Source organism: Mustela lutreola, chromosome 6, assembly GCF_030435805.1.
Source record: "Mustela lutreola isolate mMusLut2 chromosome 6, mMusLut2.pri, whole genome shotgun sequence".
In the NCBI taxonomy this organism is placed as follows: Eukaryota; Metazoa; Chordata; class Mammalia; order Carnivora; family Mustelidae; genus Mustela; species Mustela lutreola.
The window spans coordinates 157604539-157626956 of NC_081295.1; the positions used below are offsets into that span (position 1 = coordinate 157604539).

The following is a 22418-nucleotide window of genomic DNA, read 5'->3' on the forward strand; positions in this document are numbered from 1 at the left end:
CTGCGTCTCGGTGGCCACCTCGGCCCGGCTCCCGCCCCGGAGCGCCAGTCCTTTGCGTTCTGGCGGCCTCAGACATGCGGCGGTCCCTCCAGCTCCGGTGCTCGGCCCTGGTGTCGGCAGCACGACCGGAGACGGCGGTCGTGAGGCTGAGGATGCAGGGTTTTGCTGCGACTGTGGTCTGGAGTCGAGGAGCCGAGGATGGGCCGCGGACAGGTGCACACGCAGCGACACAAAGCTGACGCGGAGGTGAAGTGAAACACGCGCTGGAGTCGACTACGGCGCAGTTACCGCTGTGCCCGCGGAACACAGGCACCCGTGCTAAGCCGGACCGGCGGCCCTCCCCGGGAGCGTCGGCCGAGGGCCTGGGAGCGTCGGAGGAGGATGGGGGAGGAGCGCGCGGGAGCCTGGGGGAGGGGCGGGGACCGGGAGAGGCCACCGGGGCATCCGCGGAGTCCCACCGGGGCATCCGCGGAGTCCCACCGGGGCATCCGGGGAGTCCCACCGGGGCATCCGCGGAGTCCCACCGGGGCATCCGGGGAGTCCCACCGGGGCATCCGGGGAGTCCCACCGGGGCATCCGGGGAGTCCCATCGGGGCATCCGGGGAGTCCCACCGGGGCATCCGGGGAGTCCCATCGGGGCATCCGGGGAGTCCCACCGGGGGCTCAATCTCACAACCCTGAGCCGAAATCAACAGTCAGACGCTCAACAGACTGAACCTCCCAGGTGCCCCATCAAACTCATTTTATATTTGTTGATATTTGGGTAAACCTTCAGCAAGTTTCTTCTAAGGGGGCCTGGATGGCTCAACTGCTTGAGCCTCGACTCCTGGTTTTGGCTTGGGTCATGATCTCATGGATCATGGCATCGAGGCCTGCATGGGGCTCCCTGCTCAGTGGGGAGTCTGCTGGAGATTCTCTCCCTCTGCCCCTCCCCCCACAAGCACTCCCTCTCTCAAATAAATAAATCTTAAAAAAAAAAAAAAAAAAACAATAAAAATGGGCATTAGACATAAATGGACATTTCTCCAGAGAAGACATGCCAATGGCTAACATACACCTAAAAAGATGCCCAATATCACCCATCATCAGAGAAATGAAAATCAAAACCACAATGATGTCATACCTGTCAGAATGGCGAAACTCAAAAAACATAAGAAACAACAAAATGTTGGCGAGTTTGTGGAGAAAAGGAACCCTTGTGCTCTATTGGTGGGAATGTAAACTGGCACAGTCACTGTGGAAAACAATATGGAGGCTCCTTGAAAAATTAAAACAGAACTACCATATAATCTCATAACTCCACTACTGGGTATTTGTCCAAAGTAAATGAAATCAGTAATTCAAAAAGATATATGCACCCTTATGTTCATAGCAGCATTATTTACAACAGCAAATACATGGAAGCAGCTCATATGTCTATTGATAGATGAGTGGTTAAAGAAGAATGGTATATTCATGTATATAAATGGAACAGAGTATTGCTCAACCATAACAAAGAATGAAATCTTGCCATTTGCAATGATATGGATGGACCTAGAATGTATAATGTTAAGTGAAAAAAGTCACAGAAACACAAATACCATATGATTTATTTTTAAGATCTTATTTATTTATTTATTTGACAGAGAGAGACATAGAGAAAGAGGGAACACAAGCAGGGGGAGTGGGAGAGGGAGAAGCAGGCTTCCCACCAAGCAGGGAGCCCGATGTGGGGCTCAATCCCAAGACCCCAGGACCATGACCAGAGCTGAAGACAGACCCCTAACAACTCATCCACCCAGGCGCCCCTGATTTCACACTCATGTGTGGAATTTAAGAAACAAAACAAATGATCAAAGTAAAAACAGAGACAAAGAAACCACACTCTTAAATATACAGTGGTGGGAGGATGGGTGAAGCAGGGGAAGGGGATTAAGGAAACACTTATTGTGATAAGCACTGAATAATGTACAGAATTGTTGAGCCACACATTGTACATCTGAAACTAATATAACACTGTACGGTAATCACACTGGTATTAAACAAGCAAAGAAGTAAAAACCATGGAGATCTAAAATGCACATGGGACATTCTCAAAGATAGACTTATGGTAAGTCATAAAACAAGCCTCAGCAAATTTCAAGTGATTAAAATCATACAGAGTATGTTCTCCAACCACACTGGGATGAAATTAGAAATCAATAATCAAAGGAAATTTGGGGAATTCACATATATTTGGAAATTAGGCAACACACTCCTAAGTAATCAATGAGTCAGAGATGAAACTTCAAGGGAAATTAGAAAATACTTCAAGATGCCTATTAACAAAATAACAGTATACCAAAATGTATGGGATGTAGCTAAAGCCATGCTTAGCGGGAAACTGATAGCTGTAAGCACCTGTATCAAAAAAGAAAGATCTCAGCATAAGGAGCTAGATAAAGAACTAAACTCAAAGCAAGTAGAACATATAAACGTGTATGTACATATGTATATAGAGGATACAGATATAGAGAATATATAGAGATATGTATCTATACACAGAATATAGAAGAATGTATGTATCATAAACTCAAAGCAAAGAGAACAGGGGGTACTCCTAACAGGATTCGCATTTGCCTCTGTCAGGTAAGAGGCGAGTAACTTTAAACTGAATGCATGATTCGAGACTTTTTGGCCCATCTCAGTTTTGTGGATTTGGAAGGCAAATCTGTGCGAGAGCGACCTTGTAGTTACAATTGTCAGGCACTGTTTTGTTCTGTTCTGTTCATACCGAGGCAACTTCCTTCCCAGTCTGCAGCAGGTAGATGTGGGAAGGAGTCGGGTTACTTTGGGTCCATGGCTGCATCTGCCCCATGGAAGCTGCGTTTATCAAAGGAGGGTCTCTTAGCAGATGCTTACCTTAGACAGGCTTGCAGCTTTGTCTTATACTTTCAAGACCGTCAGACTGGGGGTGGCTGGAGGCCTCAGTGGGTTGAGCCTTCGCCTTTGGCTCAGGTCATGTTCTCAGGGTTCTGGGATCGAACTCCGCATCGGGCTCTCTGCTCAGCGGGGAGCCTGCCTCCTCTCTGCCTACTTGTGATTTCTATCAAATAAATAAATAAAATCTTAAAAAAAAAAAAAAAGACCATCAGACTGAAGATCAAGTTTTTGTTTGGCAAAAGGTCTCAGGATAAAAATCAGCCTAAGTACTTGCTCGCCTCTCTGAACTTTCACTTCTACTTAGATTTTACATAGAGAATCCTTACTATCTTAGGAGCTCTGCAATGCTTTTAAGAAGTTACTTCTAAATAATGCATGCTGCACGGGTTGTTTTTGCTAAGAGTGGGTCTGAATAATTAAGCTCATGTTTCAGAAATGGAAAAATACCCTTTCTTTTATAAACCCACTGAAATCTTTTTTTTTGTTTTTGTCCTTGCCATATTCCACTGAAACTTCTTGATTTCCACGTTTCCAACTCTAGTGATAAATTGTCATCTTAGCCTCTTGGCAACCTTTCCCGTTTTTTAATACTCCTTCTTCCTTGAAACACACTCTTCTTTGGGGCACCAGTCTCCCTCTCACAGTTTTCTACCTGGTTGTTTACTGCATCGTTTCCATTGTGGATCCTATCTAGATCATTTCACTCTCTAAATGTGGGATTTTAGACTTCATTGATTCTTGGAGTGAACCTATTGCTTGGTGGTCAGCTCCTTCTGTCACAACTGAGGCACACATTCCCCCCACTGCTTCAGTGAATGAGAAGTTCTTGATACACATCATTCGGGCACAAGGACAACTCCACAGCTCAAGATCATGCCCCCAAACATGGCCCGTCATGTTCAGCGGCCACTGACTTCTGAGGGCTTTGTGCAATGTTGACTCCTTGCTTTGAGGCAAGACACTCCCAAGGACAATTGCTCTGATTCCAGAGCTCCTTGCAGAATTTGTTGATGTGTCTTTTCAACCTTCCTCTCCACCCAATAGTGCTTCTCTACGGCACTCAATAAATGTCTTGCACATACATCTCAGAATCTCTTACCTAGAGAACTGAACCTACATTTGTGTAGGTTCTGTGCCTCAGCGGACTGCTCTATAAAATGGGGAGAGAATGAGGTCACCTAACCCACGGGCTTGTGAACGACCCGCGAGTTACGGTGAGTAAGGCCCCTAAGACAGTGCCAGGCACGGAGTAAGAACTGCTTAAAGATTTGCCATGGTTATTACTGTGGTTCTTTCTAATTATGAAAGCGCATTCTCTCTCATGCGTGGTCTTGGCTTTTATGACGTTTCTTTAAACCTTACCTTCCATCAGTTCTCTTTGTAATGGATGCTGTCTCTATTTTAAGAGGGAGAAGTAAAATACAGAAAAATCTGCCCCTAAGCAAAGACCCACACTGGTTTGTGTTGTGATGCTTACGATCCCCAAGGCGTTACAGTTTGGGGATGCCTTTTCCTTGGGGCCGCCTGGATTCAGCAGGAGCAAGAATGGTTTTTAACAGTGAAGGTGGAGGGCCTCATGTATTAGGAATGAGGGTCTGGCCCAGTGCCGGACATGTGCCAGCGTCTGAGCTCGAGAGTCCAGAATTCTGGCCCGATGTACTTCAGTACAGACCTTATGTGTTTCTGTGTTGTTAAGTGTGGGAAAATTAGTTCATATTAACACTGCTAACTCCAATCCAAATGACAGGGTTCACACCAGATTGGTTTTTTTCTGGATTTGTAATTCTCTTCTCTGATAATCAGCAACTTTGCTCGCATTACCTTCCATACGTTTCCTTATTTGACCAACACTGCCTCTTTTTAAAGTTTCTCAATCCGGTGCCTTCTCACTCCGTTCCCCTGGCTGAAACCCCAAATAGGACAGGCGGTGACATGTGAATAGGGATGTGAAATAGGTGGTGGTAGTTCTCCCGTCATTCCCGCCTCCCCCACCCCCACGACACCCTCCTCACACCACAGAGGCTCCAAAGTGGCCCCCAAAGTGGGCTCCCACCTCCCGTGACCCCACCTAAATGCTTTTACACTGTTAATGCAGGAAGGAAAGTAGGAAGGTAGGACTTGGTTTTTAAATGCAGCAGGGGGTGGATCTCAAACATTTCAGATGAACCTTGAATTCAACAACCACGGTCTTTTGGCCATTTTCTTTCATTCTTCTCTCCCCTCCCTCTCCTCCTCCTCTCCCCTTCCCCCCACTCCCCTTCCCTCCTCTCCCCGACTTTCATTTTTCTCTCATTCTCCTTTCTTTTCGTAAAGAAAACCCAGCGACAATCTTATCTGTTTACCAATTAATACAAATACTTCAGTGTGAATTTCTAAAAAGGACCTTAATGTAATCTTTTTATTAGACTCAACAAAATCAACAGTAATTCCTAAATATTGCTGTGTTCAAGTTTTCCTAATTATTTGAAATGATTTTTTTAAGATTTTATTTTTAAGTAATCTCTATACTCAAAGTGGGTCTCAAAGCCATGACTCTGAGATCAAGAGCTGCGTGTTCTACCAATGGAGCCAGCCAGGTGCCCCTGAAATAGGTCTTTTTTACAGCTGTTTTTCCTTATAGGATCCGAAAATAACTTACCACTTGCATTCGGTTGATTTGTCTACTAAGTCTCTTATTTATTTATTTTAAATATTTTATTTATCTTAGAGGAAGTATGAGCTGGGGAGGCAGGAAGGAGCAAAGCAGAGGGACAGGCAGATTCTGGGCTGCGGGCGGAGCCCAACCCAGGGCTCGACTACAGGACCCTGAGATTCCAGGGCCTGAGATCATGATCTGAGCCGAAGGCAGATGCTTAGCCAATGGAGCCGCGCAGGTGCCCCAACTCAGTTCCTTTGATCTATGACAGTTTTCCTTACCCCTCTCCTCCTTTAAAAAAAAAAAAAAAATTATTTATGGAACAATTTCAGTCTTCTGTCCTATAAAATGTCTCACACTCTTAGCTGATTGCTTATTTTAGTATCTTTAACTTACTAGTTTTCAAACTCAGCTGCACATTGGAATCATCTAAAAAAATTTAAGTTAGTAAATGCCCAGGTCCCCCCCACCCCCACAGACTGATGTAATTGATCTTGGTTCACCCAAGGTATCAGGTTATTTTTAAAGTTCTCTAATTATTCCAATGTGTAGAAAATTTGAAAAACCTTCATTTAATTTGTTTCTGTATTTCACCTGTTTGCTGGTATTTGGATCTAGAGACTTGATGAGACTCAGTTTCACTGACTTAGGCAAGATTTGTGGATGTAGCAGTGTCCTCAGAGCTCCCCAGCAATGTCCTTGAGCCCTGGGCACAGGGAGATGAGGGACTGCTAACACTTCACTGGTTGATACCGCTCTCCCACAAGCAGGAATCTTCTGCAGAAGTACAGCTGCCCACTAGCGTGAGGCCCAAGTCCCTGCCTTGGCCCAGGATATCTCGAGAATCGAAGGAAGGCACAGCCCTGGACAGCCAATCTGCAAAGAACCAGATTGGGCTTCTGGTCGTAAAGGAGGAAGAGGAAGAGGCCTCTGCCGTGGTGGGGGAGGCCAACCCTGTACAGTGTTCAGAAAACTCCTGCTGGCGCTTCTGGGGCTTCCGCTACCCCGAGGCCCAGGGGCCCCACGAGGCGCTGAGCCGGCTGCGGGAGCTCTGCCGACGCTGGCTGCGGCCCAAGATGCACAGCAAGGAGCAGATCGTGGAGCTGCTGGTGCTGGAGCAGTTTCTGACCATCCTGCCCGAGGAGCTGCAGGCCTGGGTGCGGGAGCAGCAGCCGGAGAGCGGCGACGAGGTGGTGGTGCTCCTGGAGTATCTGCAGAGGCATCTGGAGGAGCCAGGGCCGCAGGTAGAGGCGAAGGGCTTCGTGTCAGAGACGAGCTCTGTCTCTTCCTGAAGTCTCAGCATCGGAGTGAGGGTCGTTTCTGGAAGACCCACAAGTTCTCAGTGTCTTTTCGTGTCATAAACCTCTTTGCCCCTTCGGAGTACTGGTATTTTTAAGAACATGAAGGATTAGAAAAGAACTCGATTGTACTGAAACACAGTTAGCCAAGCGTGAAACAATTCAGTGATAAAATTATCTATATGTTCTTTAAAATTAATGCACCAAATAGTAAGACCAAGGGACAGGCCCAGTAACGGAAAGAGTTTCCAAGTTTTTTAAGCATGAATGACTTTGACAATGTCTGCCCGGCTGTGATGTGGTATGAAAACATCTGTACTTTCTACTGGTGACTCAGTCCTATGGCTTAACACCACATTGGTTTGTTGCTTCCATTTAAAATGGAAGGAAATGCCAAATTTCTCTTAGAGGCTAGGAATCATTAAAATGCTTTTTTCTCGACCACTTGAGTGGGAGTTCAAGAATCTCAGGCTCAAAAACAGCCCTGCGTCTTCTATGAGCTTGTGTCCTCCGTACGCTGACTTGTGGATGTTCCTTCAGAGGACACATGGCGGAGCCCTCCAGGCAGTGACCCGGTGCCCAGGGCTGTGGACTGGGATCTGCGGCCTGCCAGCCCTTGAGCACTGAAGTCGTTTCAAGGGTCTTAGCTTCAGGCTCCTCATTCTCCACAGAAGTGGTTAAGTCTGAGCTCCATGGGAGAAAGTAACTAGAAAACAGTTGTTTATAAATTTCTGAAAGGAAGCCTGCTTTTTGTGGGGACAAACCACGTACAGCATTCTGAGTCAGGTGATTGTACGTACTGATTATTGGTCCCAAAGCCCTGTAAGCAAGAAATGTTGCCCTCAACTTTTCAGATACAAAGAGACAGGAGTATTCTGGAAACTTAACACTAGCTCCCAAAGTCTTCATAAGAGCACAACGTATGTAACGAGGGAGCACGCTATAGTGGCTAAGAGCATGGGCTCTGGGGTCCCTCTGCCTGACCCCCCCCCCCCACTAGCATCACCACTGATTAGCTGGATGACCTTGGGCAAGTTGCTTCAACTCTGGGCCTCCATTACCTCAGCACAGATAATAGTAGTTCCTCGCTCATAGAGCTGTTGCTACCTGCATTCAATGAATCATGATTCATAAGGTTCTTAGAACTAGTGCCTGGAAAACAGAAAGTACTAGCACAGAGAAAGCATACTAGAAGTTCTGATGAATCAGTAAGTGAAACTTCCAGGTCCTCAGTGGTGACCAGAGGCAGCTGCTCTGTTGCAAGATGGCAGTGCTAATACCAGCTCAGAAGCCTTGGAGTACCGACTTGCAGCCAAAGAAGGCTCTGCTCAAGCGCGAATCTCTGGGAACCCAGGCCTCAGCAGACAGAGGTGAGTGTTGTCTCCTGGGCAGCTTGAATTCTACAGCCTTCGTCCAGCTTAAGGATCACGTGATAGGTCCTCTGACCACTACGCTGGTCATCATTGACTGTACTTTGAGACTAAAAGGGAAATTTTAAACAGTGGCGGAACCTATTCCTAATCGAGCCCAGACATAATACAAAGATAGACAAGTGAAGCTTGGTTTGGAAAGAATTGGTTTTCTGTTCATTTCACACGTAACCGTGGAGGCCTCTAAGTGGTAGTCCGTGGGTCTGGGGGGGACGGCGGCAGATAAGCAGAGTGATACAGCTCGAGACGGGGAGAAGTGCCAAGAAGAAAATGACAGAATCTGTCAAGCCAGCTGGAATACCCCACAGATTACAGGACTATTGCAAATGACTAGAAATCCTCTAAACCCTGGCTCTGTTACTAGAATAGCATGAATCACCCCCAAGGATGAGGCTGTATGTCGGGAACGTGTGTGCAGCTTAAGGCAGTCAGGCAAGAGGAGTTCCCCCTTATCAAGGCAAGGTCAGCACTTTTGTGCTGTTCGGGCCTTCAACTATCTGAGCGAGGGCCATCCACAGTAGGGAAAAGATTCTGCTTTATGCATATACCAGCTCAGATGTTAGTGTCCTCCCCAAACATCCTCAGTCATGCCCAGAACAATGCGTGACCACATGTCTGGGCACCCTGTGCTCTGGTCATGTTGACCCATAAAACTGACCATTACGATACTGAGTATTCACTACAGAATTAGGACTTAACCATGCTCCTCCCCACTCCCCTCTTTTGATTTCCAGTTATTCCAACTGATAGTAAGAACCTAGGAAATAACCTTTATGCCTCCCGCCCCTGCTTCCAGATCAGGACAGAGAAGGGTGGGTACGAAGCTGAGAGACAGAGATAAGTGACGGGCTCCGTATTGTTCGCTCAGCACCAGGCAAGCCTGACGAATGGATGATTCTAAAGCTGGGTTGATTCTACTCGCTCTCTTACTAACATAAATTCCCTCCTGCTAGAGACCACAGTGCTCACACTCCCATTTCCGGAAGTAAACTTTTCTTTCCTATTGCTAAACTCAGTCAGCAAATCTCACAGTGTTAAGTCACACACTAAGGAACCAAAGATGAGCAGTTTTCTCCCCTTCGAAGAGCAGGAGAACTGAACTCTCCCCTAAGATGTTCCCTGTCCATGTCTGTCCTCATTCTGTGAGTCTGCCTGACAGCCCATGTCCACACACAGGAGCTGCACAGACCAGCGTTCAAGAGCAGCTGCTGTGGGCCTGTGGTCCACCCAGAAAGTGGGACTGGGCGAGCACGGTGCGCAGCCTGTCCAAGGCCGCCTGCCATGCCCCTGGCCTGTGTGGCAACTGTCACGGGGCAGTCTCCTCTCCTGCAGAGTGGGGCTCGCTCAGCTGCAGCACCACACCAGCTCCTCTGCAGCAGGACATTCTACCATGTGCGCTGCTGACACATGGCTTCCTTGGGTGCCATCCTGTGGGACAGAGGACACAGGGAGCAAACATATCTGCGTATTCCTGCTTGTTGTTTACACAGATTTAAAAACTGCCAGGGCGCCTGGGCAGCCCAATCGGCTAAGCAGCTGACTCGATCGTGGCTCAGGTCACAATCCCAGGGTTGTGAGATTCGCCCCACGCTGGGCTCCACTCAGTGTGGAGTCTGATTGAGATTTCCTCTCCCTCCGCCCCTCCCCGTTTACATGCTCTGTCTTTTTCTTTCAAATAAATAAATCTTTAAAACATTTTTTAAGATATTGCTTCAATCTAAAAAGGGCTGTTTGTTTTCTGAACAAACCTGTCAGCCTTTCTTTAAAAAAAAAAAAATCTGGTGCCACACCGGGGGCTGTTAAGGCCACAGTGCTTTCTGAAGATGGTGGCCACACAGAACAGGTAAGAATTCCTGGGATCTGGGAGCACGTGTTCTTGACTATGCAGTGGGTGAGAGATACAGTGAGGGTCTTCCTGCTCCTGCACCTGTACCGCACTTGCTAAGTTACAGGGTACACGGGGCACATGCTACCTGCTGATGAACGTTCACAGCCTGTCTCCAAAGGCAGGACGGCAGCCAGGTGCCCCATGACATAACCGGAAGTAAAAGTCTGTCTCCTGGGGCTGAGTAGATGGCCACTTAAAAATGAAAGTCAGAGTCAATCTAGGCTTAGGAGCGTGGAGCTGATCCTTCCCGCCCTGCACCCCAGCCGCACCTCGGGGAAGGAAGGAAGGCTCCCCAGTGCTCTGGCCACCGCTGCGGTGGACTCGACCACACTGCTCCTGTGCTCCCTGAGCTGCCAGCGAGTCACACAGTGTCCTCCCCTGGCAGCTGTAGCCCTCCACCTGTCTTGGTATTTCTGTTGGAGAGAAACGTGTCTAAATTCATCTGACGGAATCTGAGAAACACCTGCAACGAGGAGCAGAAAGTGAAAGCAGCCCAGTGAGTGCGGGCGCCCGGGAGGCGGCGCGGCTGCGGCGTGAATGCCCGTTGCGGGCTGTTCTGCAGGCCAGCGTCTGATGGACTTCTGCCCAGAGCTGCTGCTTGCGAGTTGACGCCTCTTCTATATTCCAGACCAAGTACTCTGTTAGAGATACGGTTTGCAAATAATCTTTCCCTATCTGTAGCTTGGCTTTCAATCGTTAAGTCTTTCACAGAGCAACACTTTTAAATTTTGATCAAGACCAAATTATTAATTTTTCCTTTAATCAACCACGGTTTTGATATCAATTCTAAGAATCTTAGCCTAAATCTAGGTCCTGATGATTTCCCAGCTTTTCTTTTAAACATTTTATACTTTTAGGTTTTATGTTGTAGTCCATGATTCATTTTGAGCTGATTTTTGTATGAGGTGTGAAATTTAAGCTATTTTTATTTTATTTTGCCTATGGATGCCCAACTGTGCCAGCACCATTTTCTGAAAAGACTATCCTTCCTCCACTAAACTGTTTCTGCACCTTTGTGAAGAATCTGTTGGGCATTTTTGTGTGGATCTGCTTCTGGGTTCTCCAGTCTGAACTCTATGTCTACACCACGTTCTCTTGAGCACTGTAGACAGACCGTAGCCCTAGCATCAGCCAAAGTGATTCTTCCCACTTTATTCTTTTTCAAGCTTTAGTTTTTCCTAGGTCCCTTGCCTTTCCATATAAATCTTAGAATAAGTTTATATCTACAAAAAATTTCTGGTGAGATTTTGAGAGGATCTGTATTAAACCAAAAATCAGTGTAGAGAGAACTGATATTTTTACTGTGTTGTGTCTTCTAACCCATGAACACTGTGTGCCTCCATTGATTCTAATCTTTGCTTTCTTTCACCGGGATATGGGCAACGCAGTTCTGAACTGAATTACACCAATAACCAGAATGAGCATAAAATCAGATTCTTTCTAAGTGCCTACAAAGAAGAACCCAAATGGCTAACACTTTCATTGTGGCCTTGTGGCACCTGGAGTAGAGAAACAAGCTAGTTAACTGGGATTTCTGACTTAAAGAACTGTGAAATAATAAATTTATGTTGTTTTAAACCACTGGGAGTTTGTGGTAATCTGTTAAGATGGCAACAGAAAATAAAATACAAGTAACATTATAGGCATCACCTGGGAAATTATTAAAAATTAAAACCCAGACCTGCAGAATCTGAACACACATTTAACATGATACCCAAGTGAATTGATTACACTCATTTTTGAAAATCACTGGTAATACTTTGCCTGCTGTGGAAGTGGAACAAAGAAATTGAAAAAGAACACGTTTGCATGGGTTCCAAAGAAAGACAAATAAAGCCACAAATTTTAATGACCAGAAGAAAAAAAAGGAAAGAAAAAGACCACCACAGAAGGGGTGTGGGCCAAAGATCCCGAATCTATTTTGCATGGATTTCTGGGTGCGGTATAAGAAAGTGGTCCAGTTTCATTCTTCTGCACGTGGCTCTCCAGCTTTCCCTTGACTGTTTACAAGACTTTTTCCATTGGACATTCTTTCCTGCGTTGTCAAAGATTAACTGACCATAGAGTTGTGGCTTCATTTTTGGGTTTTCTGTTCTGTTCTATTGAGTTATGTGTCTATTTTTGTGCCAGTACCATACTGTTTTGATGATCACAGCTTTGTAATAGAACTTAAAGTCCAGAACTGTGATGTCTCCAGTTTTGTTTTTCTTTTTTCAAGGTTGCTATGGCTTTCAGGGTCTTCTGTGACTCCATATGAATTTTAGGTTTGTTGTAGCTCTGTGAAAAATGCTGCTGGTATTTTGACAGAGATTGCATTGGGACCTGCCAATGTTTTTAAGAGACATCTCTATCTACCACTAACGGCTCAAGGACCACTGGATATGCTTTATTATGTGGAAGGAGTTTCTAGTTCCTAAATGAGCTCTATAAGGGGCTATAAGCCAACCTACTCAACGGATGAATCTGGAAGTTTGGGTTATGTCAGAGAGTAGTGAGCCAAAGCTAGATTTGACTTAGGTGGCCTTTAGGTAAACATGTAAAAAAACAGCCATTGGTAAAGGTTGGGTGCTGCTAGACATCTAACGGGAAGGAAAGCAGATGAAGAGACAAGTACTAATATTTATTGAATATCCTCTATGTGGCAGGCACTGTGCTGGGCTTATATATATGGCGCTTATATTGATGATCTAGTTTCTACAAATGACTGATTTGGGGATTATAATCTGTTTACAAATGAGGGAATTCAAGTTCAGAAGAGCTCAGTAGCATATGTAAGAAAAAAGGAAGAAACTATATAAAGTTTTTTATTTAAATGTAGGTCTCCAACTCCAAAATTCATATGGCTTTCTCTACTTCAGGGCAAATAACGGAAGGGAAGAAAGCAGCTGTGGTACGCAGAGAGGACTATCATTTAGGAATAACTAGATACAGGAGTAAAGAGGGAAAGGGGGTGAAAAAGGCAGATGGGTGCTAAATGAGCAAGGTGGCCGTCCTTCAAATGGTAAAAGCAGGGCAAGAGGTAAAAGGTGGTCATTGTGAGTGCTGGTCTCCTATACCTATATATGCATGTATTTTGAGGGAAACAGAATTTTAATAAACATTTTTACTTATTATTTATTTATTTATTTATCTGGGAAGGGGGAGAGCTTGAGTGGAGGGGAACGGCAGAGGGAGAGGGAGAAGCAAACTCCTCACTGAGCAGGAAGCCTGACACAGGGCTCAATCCCTGAGACCATGACCTGAGCCCACAGCAGACACTTAACTGAACCACCCAGGTGCCCCAAGGGAAATAGAATTTTTTTCTTAATGGTATTTATTTATTTGACAGAGACACAAGCGAGAGAGGGAACACAAGCAGGAGAAGGGGGAAAGGGAGAAGCAGGCTTCCCGCAGAGCAGGGAGCCCGATGTAGGGCTCGATCCCAGGACCCTGGGACCATAACGCAAGTGGAAGGCAGACAGTTTGCAACTAAGCCACCACGCGCCCCAGGAAATAGAATTTAAAAAAAAAAAAAAAAGTTATGCACACAAAATTTTATCACCATAAAACTGAAAGGCAACAAATGAATCTAAAAAGAAAATCCATAAAAGGTGCTCCAAAGTTTGAGATATATATGCATATAAGGTCAGACTTTTACAGATACCCTGAATAAACAGTCCAACAAGGATATGTCTTTTGCCCTAAAAGCCACCTTTTATAGGAGGTTTCACCCATACAGAGACAGAAAGTAAAACACTGATATACAGGCCCCTAAATAAATACAATTTTGGAGGTAGTAAATTTTAAATGACATTAATAAGTGCCGGAGTCTTGGGCTAAATTATACTTCCTTATTTGAATGTGTTCAGTTCAGTAGGTATGTGTTATTTTAAGCTCTCAAATTATTTACTGGATACCTCAGCGTAACTGGATTTAATCCTGTGAATAGAAAAGATTATGCCCCAGCAATAATCCTGCATAATTACTGCTTTCTTCCATCTCTAAAAGATGTGTTCTTTTAAGTGATTACGGACAATATGCATGTAGAATTCTTTGGCTAATAGTGTAACAAAGTGAAAGAGCATTAAAACGGAGTTGCTAAAATGTCAGGAAATAGAAGTCGTTAATCCCATTTGTCTCATTCCATGTCCAACAGCAAATATCTCATAGCTTAAATCCAACTAAGTCCAACGACTCATACAAAAGCAAAACCACCAACCAGCAAATACACCCAACAAACAGAAAGCTCCAAGCGAAGCATGTATACCAGCATTCTCGGTGAGGTCACAAACACTTCTTCCCCTTTTCATTCCACATTTTATTTTATTTTTTTTTAAAGATTTTATTCATTTATTTGACAGAGAGATCACAAGTAGGCAGAGAGAGAGAGAGGAGGAAGCAGGCTCCCTGCTGAGCAGAGAGCCCGATGCGGGACTCGATCCCAGGACCCTGAGATCATGACCTGAGCCGAAGGCAGCGGCTTTACCCACTGAGCCACCCAGGCTCCCTCATTCCACATTTTAATTTCCACCTGCATTATTTCCAGGGAACAGCGTGCTGCACTCGTCTCTCTAGCTCTGTCTTCACCGAACAAGTGCACGGAACCTAACGTCCTGTGGCCACTGACGCCAGTGGTGCTGAGACTGGATGCCAGGTACCAAACAGCATTACAAAGTAACCCCCAGAGCCTGCCGCTGGGAACCAGAACGACATTAGCACTTTCTGCCCCTGTTTGCTATCAATAATCTAGATTAAAACCTGCTACCCCCCCCCCCCCAGCTCCAGACGCCTCTCCCTGGGAATCTTCATGTCCCGAGCCCAGCTCAGTGCCCCACAGAGAAGCACTTACTGGCCGCTTAGCTAATGACGGGAAAAGGCTCCCCTTCTTCGTCACAGGATTCTGGCAAGAACGGCACCCACTCATCATTCCTCCGTCCGTCCGTCCGTCCGTCCGCTCAAGAAGCAGGGCGTTCCTGCGGCGTGCCGGGCCTGCGTTAAGCCCCTCGGGTGCTGCAGACAAGAGCCAGCATCGTTAACCCCGCCGGGCACAGCTGTGGGCCACCGGCAACGGCACCAAACGTCTGCCCGGAGGAGCAGCCGCTGCTGCACGGCAGAAGCTGGGGTTTCCCAGACGGGGGTGGCAGGGGCTGTAGACGCGGACGCGGCGGTTCCGACAGGCCTCCCTGAGCCGCCCCGACTGCCCTCGGAGAAGCCGGCCCTGCCCTGCGCCAACAGAAAGGACCCGCGACGGAGGGCCGCCCGCCCCGACCCCCGGCCCCTCGCCCCCCCGGCCCCTGCCCAGAGCCCCCACTGCGCTTCCCCCGTGCTCCCAGCCCTACCCGCCGCGCAGGCCGCCGAGAGGAACTGGCGCATGCCCCGCCCCCGCCGGATGCACTTCCGGGGCCGCTCTAGGATGGCAGGAAGGTCCTCAAACTCGGTGGCTGCTGTGAACCCCTGGCAGGAAGCGGCTGGCTGGGCCCGGCCGGCAACGTGGTCACGTTCAGCTAGCCCGCCGTCTCTCCCCCTGCTCCGCGCCCCTTCCGCCGGGCGGGCCGCCCACCAGTCTTAGTGGTGGTTACGCGCGGGGAGTCACCCTCCCTTTGTCTGTAAAATCCGGACACTTCCCTCACAGGGTTGTTGCCGGCTTGCCCAGACCTGCTATGCAGAGGCCTGGCGTGAGTGAGGGCTTCTGTGAGTATTTGCCCCATAACTAGTGCCGTACCCTACTGGCCTGATACTCATCTGTCCTGCTTTGACCGCCGGCCAGCCTGGTCTTTGTTTCTAACCGCAGGGCCCAGACCAAGTCGAAGGAGGAAAGTTACGGGGTAAACGTGCGTAGACACGTTTCCCTAAAACAGTACCGAAAGAGTATTCTTAGTCCAGAGTTAGTGTCCGACCTCCGAACGCAGCACCAGGGCAGGAGATCGCTGAAGAAACTAGCCTGCTCCGTCGGGCATCTAGGACTGGAATGATCAGTGTCCCGTGTTGTGCTCAGAAAAACACCAGGGTCGTCCCTCGGCAATCCAAAGACAGTTTGGGGGTCTAGGAAATCGGTACTTCCAGATGCACCTGGTAGGGCTGGCACTAAGTCACACAGGCAGCCGTTGCCGTGGGACTATCTCTGCTGCCAGTGAACAAGATCCAAGGGAAGGCTCTTGCTTGTAGGCAGTATGGGTGGGCTGAACTGTTGATTCTTTTTCCTCCTCCTCTCCTGCATCTTCTCCTTTCTCCTCCTGATGAGGGAGATCTGTGTGCCAAGGGAGCGGGCCAATCCAGCAGGGAAATCCCAGTCCTGGCCACGGGGCCATTCTGGGTTTCTGCCCCTGCCCCGCCGGCTGTGGGCACAGATACGGAAGTCAAAGCATATAAACTACCCCTTTTGCTTGTGCTGGGGGCTCACACCTTGAGAGATGACTCTCCTCTGAGCCCGCTGGCATTAAATAAACCTCCTATCCTCAAGCGGCTTGGTTCTTGTCAGGATCCAGTCCAGGTTCTGAAACACGCCCTCTCTCTGTTGTTAATATACCTTACTGAGAAAACAAACTCCCAACATAAAAACCTTCATTCAGTAATGGTGGGGACATGAACCAGAGGATGACCGTTTCCGTCCTTTACTTCTGGTCAAGAGAATGAAGCCTAAGAAATCAGGTAATACCTTTAAAAAGCTCAAAATGTACTACAATTTCAACCAAGAAAATGTGCATTTCCTATTTCCATTTCTTGCCACTTTCCTTCAACAAGAGTCTCTCAACTTGAGCACTATTGACGCCATGGGCTGCAGAACTTGGTTGTGAGGCAGCCCTGTGCATTGTAGGATTACAGCATTCCCGACCTCCACTCACTAGCTTCCAGCAGCTCCTTCCTTTCCAATCTGCCACTGCAACCTCCTTGCCAGCTATGAAACCACAAGTCTCTTGACATGGTCAAACGTTTCCTGGGGGACAAAGTCACCCTGGTTGAGAAGCACTGATTTAAACCAAGCCTACTTGACATATCTGAAAATATTTTGAAGACCTTGTTCATATAGTCTTTTCCCATTTGCATCTCATGGCAACTCCTAGCCCCCAACCAGTCCAAATTGCCCTTTTCCCCGACCTTTCAAAATCTCATAGTCCACATGAAATCTAAGTTACCACGGTGCCTGGGTGGCTCAGTTGGTTGGGTCCCCAACCTGGTTTCAGCTGGGGTCATGGTCTCGCGTCCTTGGATCAAGGGCCATGTGGTTCCAAGTCAGCTTTTCCCTCTCCTTCCAGCCCCAGCCCCCATCCCGTGCACACACACTCGTGCTCTCTCTCAAATAAATAAATGAATGAGTAATCGTTAAGAATTAAAAAGACTTTGGGGTGTCTGGGTGGCTCAGTCGTTTAAACATCTGCCTTGGGCTCAGGTCATGATCTCGGGGTCTTGGGCTCAAGCCCTGCATTAGGCTCCCTGCTCAGCAAGAAGTCTGCTTCTGCACCTCTCCCCTGTCCTTCTGAACCCCTCCCCTGGCTTGTGCGCATGTACACTCTCTCTCAAAAAAAATCTTTTTAAGAAAGGAATTTAAAAGGCCTTTAAAAAAATCTAAGTCACCCCATCTTTAGCATTTAGTCGAATGACATATCACCCCTGTACATCTTCTGTTATGCCTGACAGCATTGCCCATGCATTACTATCCTTTCCTCCAAACAAGGGGAGACTCTTATGAGGAGACATGATTATTCTATTTTGTAGGGTAGAAACAGTGGAAAGAAACAACTAAATAAAATGTCAGGGCTCCAGGTCATGGATTTCCTTCACATCTACAGACCAGTGGAGAAAACGGTCTCATGAAGGGATGTATGGAGTGAGGGACAGTTGGTCATTGCTACCTGATGGCAGTAGCTCCATAGGTATTCTTGAGGTTTAAAGTTCTCTCTTCCCAAGTAGTAAGTGCCCTGGAGGGTAGAAGGTCAAGTTTTAATACTTGGCTTTTTGCCTTTAACAAATGCCTGACCCAGCACAATGCACCTATCAAAGTTGATTGACAAAACAGCACCTCTTTGAGATGGATACACCAGAAGGAAGCTGAGTGACAACATGTAAAGACAGAGGGTTCAAAACCACTGAAAGGACAAGTTTGGAGGGCTTTGGGAGATTATCTGCTACAACATTCTCTCAATTATTTTTTTATTTTTATTTTTTTAATATTCCATTTATCCATTTGACAGACAGAGATCACAAGTAGGCAGAGACGCAGGCAGAGAGAGAGAGAGGGAGAAGCAGGCTCCCTGTCGAGCAGAGAGCCCGATGCGGGGCTCGATCCCAGGACCCTGAAATCATGACCCGAGCCAAAGGCAGAGGCTTAACCCACTGAGCCACCCAGGCACCCCGACTCTCTCTTTCAATTATTTTGAATATGGCCTATACAAATTATAACTTTACACATGATAGTACACATACAAATACAGAATACTGAAACAAAAGTATCATGAAACAGTATTATCATTATGAGTGAATTCTGGTATTTTCTGTTCTAAATGCTTCCATTTCATTTTTTGGAATACCTACTGATAGAGGATAATGACAGCCGCTTCCACCTGTGTCACCAAACATCCTCCAAAAATGATGTAGAACAAGAAAAACAAAACTACACAAAACAGAAAGTGCCTAAACTTTAAATTACCTGGAATACAAAGTGAGAAAACAGCAGAAACCCGCATGGCAAGCCTTTGTGGTAGGAAATGGACAGTCTGAGAAAGTTCTAGAAGAGAGAAATGGCCCTAAAAACTGCTCTAAAATCACCACCAGATGGATGATTGTATCCTAAGTGTGAAATGAGTGTATCCTAAGTGATCCTAAGTGTGAAAATTGGGAAGAATATACTGGGAGATGAGAACACTAACTAGAGCAAGAGGCTTAAAAAGGTATGTAATTCAAAGTGGCAGTCTTCAAAAGACATACTTTTGCAGGGAGAGGAGTAAAGGAAAAAAAAATCACTTTTTGGGAAACATGTACTGAAAAGGATACAGAATGAAAAAGGAAATTTTTCAGATTCCTTCAAGATATGTACACACGAAGAATCCAAAACCAGTAATCACAGAGTCCACATTAAATAATTAAGATTTTAAGATTTTGTTACTTGGACATTACATTAAATAAAAAAGATTGTGTTACTTGGACAGAAGGGACCATTGATAAAGGAATCCAGTACACACTCTAAGTTTAGGAAATAGGAGAAAACATGGAAAAGCCTAGGAAAAGGCACTACATGGAAACAGAAAATCAGAACCAACGCACCTCAACTAGTAAGAATCACCTAGCCCACTCCTCCAAAAATCCTTGAAGAAAAAGAAAAATGAAACAGCACTGCAAAGTAAACTGAACACCTCAAACAAGCATCGCGGATATGAAAAACACCTTGAATCAGAAACTCAAAAATTAAAAGCAAAGATGGATCAAAAAACTAGAAGGAAATGAAAAGAGGGCTGATTGAACTCAGGAAAGAAATGGAAGAGAGTCACCTCAGAAACAAACCCCTAGGGAAGAAAACCCCAAGGGTGAATTGTAAACCGTAAACAGTGCACTGCGGCAGGAAAACAAAGAGAATGAAAGTAAAAGGAAAGAAGAAAGAGGAAAGTGTCGGGAAGGAGTGACTGAAATAGAAGCTGGGCCAATGAAGTCCCTCAAAAATAAAACAATGAAACAAAATTAGTATTGAAACCCATAATCCAAGAAAACTTCACATTGAAGCACTGAAAACAAGACCTGAATATGCAAAGAGCTCACAGGATACCTGGGAAGATTATCCTGGGACAGGAAACACTCTGTGTGTGTGTGTGTGTATTTAATTCAATGAAGAAAGGTATGACCCAGGACCCCTGCGTGGCTCAGCCAATTAAATGTCTGCTTTTGGCTCAGGTGATGTTCCCCAGGTCCTGGGACCGAGTCCCACATCAGCCTCCCTGCTCAGCGAGGAGCCTGCTTCTCCCTCTGCTCATACTCTGACAATTAAATAAATAAAATCTTTAAAAAAAAAATGTGTGACCCAAGGGGTGCCTGGGTGTCTCAGTCCATTAAGTGTCCGACCCTGTCTCAGCTCATGTCTTGATCTCAGGGTCGTGAGTTCAATCCCTGAGGCTGGATCCTTGCTGGGCGTGAAACTTAATTAAAAAAATTTTAATTATTTATTTGACAAAGAGAGATCACAAGTAGGCAGAGAGGCAGGCAGAGAGAGGGACGAAGCAGGCTCCCTGCTGAGCAGAGAGCCTGATGTGGGTCTCAATGCCAGGACCCTGAGATCATGACCTGATTCAAAGGCAGCGGCTTAACCAGCAGGTTTAAGCACCTAGGAGCACCCCCCACAAAAATGTTTTTTAAAGTACAACTCAGGAATTTAATTTTCAGCTCAGCTGTCCTTCAAGTATCAAGATTAGACAAATAGTTTGAGATCTAGAAGAACTCAGGGATTTCTGAATCCATGAGTCTTTCTGGAGTAATCACCTGGAAACAGGCTTTATTCAACCGTAAGACTTGGAACACTCCAAAATCAAGAATATTTTAATATATGTTACTGTAGATCTAAAATTAAAACAAAAGGAGCATCAAGGGTAGAAGTAAACATGCATAAATACTGTATATTGTGACGAAGTAGAAATAATACATCTATAAAATGGGAGAAAGGAGAGGTGCCTGGCTGGCTCAGTCAGAAGAGCATGAGACTTTTTTTTTTTTTTTAAGATTTTATTTATTTGACAGAGAGATCACAAGTAGGCAGAGGGGCAGGCAGAGAGAGGAGGAAGCAGGCTCCCTGCTGAGCAGAGAGCGCGATTCGGGGACTCAATCCCAGGACCCTGAGCTCATGTCCTGAGCCAAAGGCAGAGGCTTAAACCACTGAGCCACCCAGGCGCCCCAAGCATGAGACTCTTTATCTTGGTGTATTGAGTTCGAGCTCCACACCAGGCACAGAGATTCTAGGGGGGAAAAAAACCTTTAGAAAAAATGGGAGAAAGGAGAATAAGCTCACTGACTGTTGCACAGGCAATGGACTGGAGGTGAAGGAAGCAAAAACTGACAAAATCAAAAGTAAAAAGGCTGGAAAAGAAAATAGATGACTAAGGGCATTAAAATATTATAAATATGTTATCATTGTAATAAAACTGCATATCTTTCTAAATACTAAGAATACTTCTAAAGAACAAAATATCCCACAAAATAATCCCACAAGAAATAAATATAGCAAACATGACATAATAAACATTAAAAAATAAATTGACAGTTGGGATTAAAATATGTCAAATCATATAAAAAATGTGAATGAACCTAATACCTAATAAAAGATTTTTTTAGTTAAGCTACAAATTAAGACCTGTTTATATGTGTACCCTATTCACTGAATGCTGCTGAGATAAGTTCAAATAAATCTAAATAAATGAGAGAAATATACCACAGTCATGTATTAGAATATTCAGTAATATTAGGATGTCAGTTCTCCCCAAATTGATTTATATATTCAATGGAATCCCAGAATTTTGGGGAGAAATTGACAAGCTGTTTCCAAAACTCATATGGAAATGGAAATGACCTACAATAGCCAAAACAACTTTGAAAAGGTTGAAGGGCTGATACACCCTATTTCAAGAATTACTGTAAAGATATTAGTAATCAAAAGAGAAAGATACTTGAGTAAAGGTAGACAAATAGATCATTTGAACAGAACACAAAGTCCAGAAATAGACTCACATGAATATGAATGTTTAAGCAAACATTTGAAGGCAATTCATGGAGGAAAAAAAACTGAAAATTACACAGCATCTAAAAGCAATTATAAAACATTTGTGACCTTGGCATAGGCAAAGATTTCTCAGCCATATCACCAACCTGACCATTAAAAAAAAAAAAAGATAAAATTGTAATTCATGAATATTTAAAATTCTATCTTCAAAGTACACTATTAAGAAAGTGAAGACAGCCCACGGACTGGAAGAAATATTCACACATCATTGCATTGATAAAGGACTGGCATAGAAAACAAACAGCCCAAGGAAAAAAATGGGCAAAGTCTTGAACGGATAATTCAGCAAAAGGTTTTGTAGGAATGACAAATAATCCCCAAAAAAGATGCTCAATATCATTAGTCATTAGGAAATGCAAGTTAAAATTACAGTAAGTTACACACCTATTAGTTTGTCTACAATGAAACACTGACCTTACCAAATGTTGGCAGGAATGCGTAGTGAAGGAAAGCTCATACACTGCTGGTAGGGATGTGAAAGAGAATAAATATTACAAAATAATCTGAGTCTCTTAGAAGTCGAAAATAGTCTTAG

At 45.4% G+C, this 22418-nt stretch overlaps 2 protein-coding genes across 3 annotated transcripts in view; one reads left to right on the forward strand and one right to left on the reverse strand.

Moving 5' to 3' along the window:
• ZSCAN31 (zinc finger and SCAN domain containing 31) overlaps window positions 1–15533 on the reverse strand; it is a 31603-nt gene extending 16070 nt beyond the window's left edge. Inside the window, exons 1-2 of one of the 2 annotated variants that reach the window (XM_059176196.1) lie at window positions 15471–15533; window positions 14981–15141 (exon numbers count right to left, since the gene is read on the reverse strand). The gene's annotated coding sequence lies outside the window, so the exon portion shown is untranslated. Of the gene's footprint in view, window positions 1–14980; window positions 15410–15470 lie in introns of those variants that run through there. The other variant, XM_059176195.1, reaches the window with a different exon arrangement.
• LOC131834750 (zinc finger protein with KRAB and SCAN domains 4-like) lies at window positions 75–7131 on the forward strand. Its single transcript, XM_059179378.1, has 2 exons — window positions 75–140; window positions 6307–7131. The coding sequence occupies exons 1-2, from the start codon at window positions 75–77 to the stop codon at window positions 6826–6828; spliced, it is 588 nt and encodes a 195-aa protein (XP_059035361.1). The 3' UTR covers window positions 6829–7131.
• Window positions 15534–22418: the final 6885 nt, after the last annotated feature.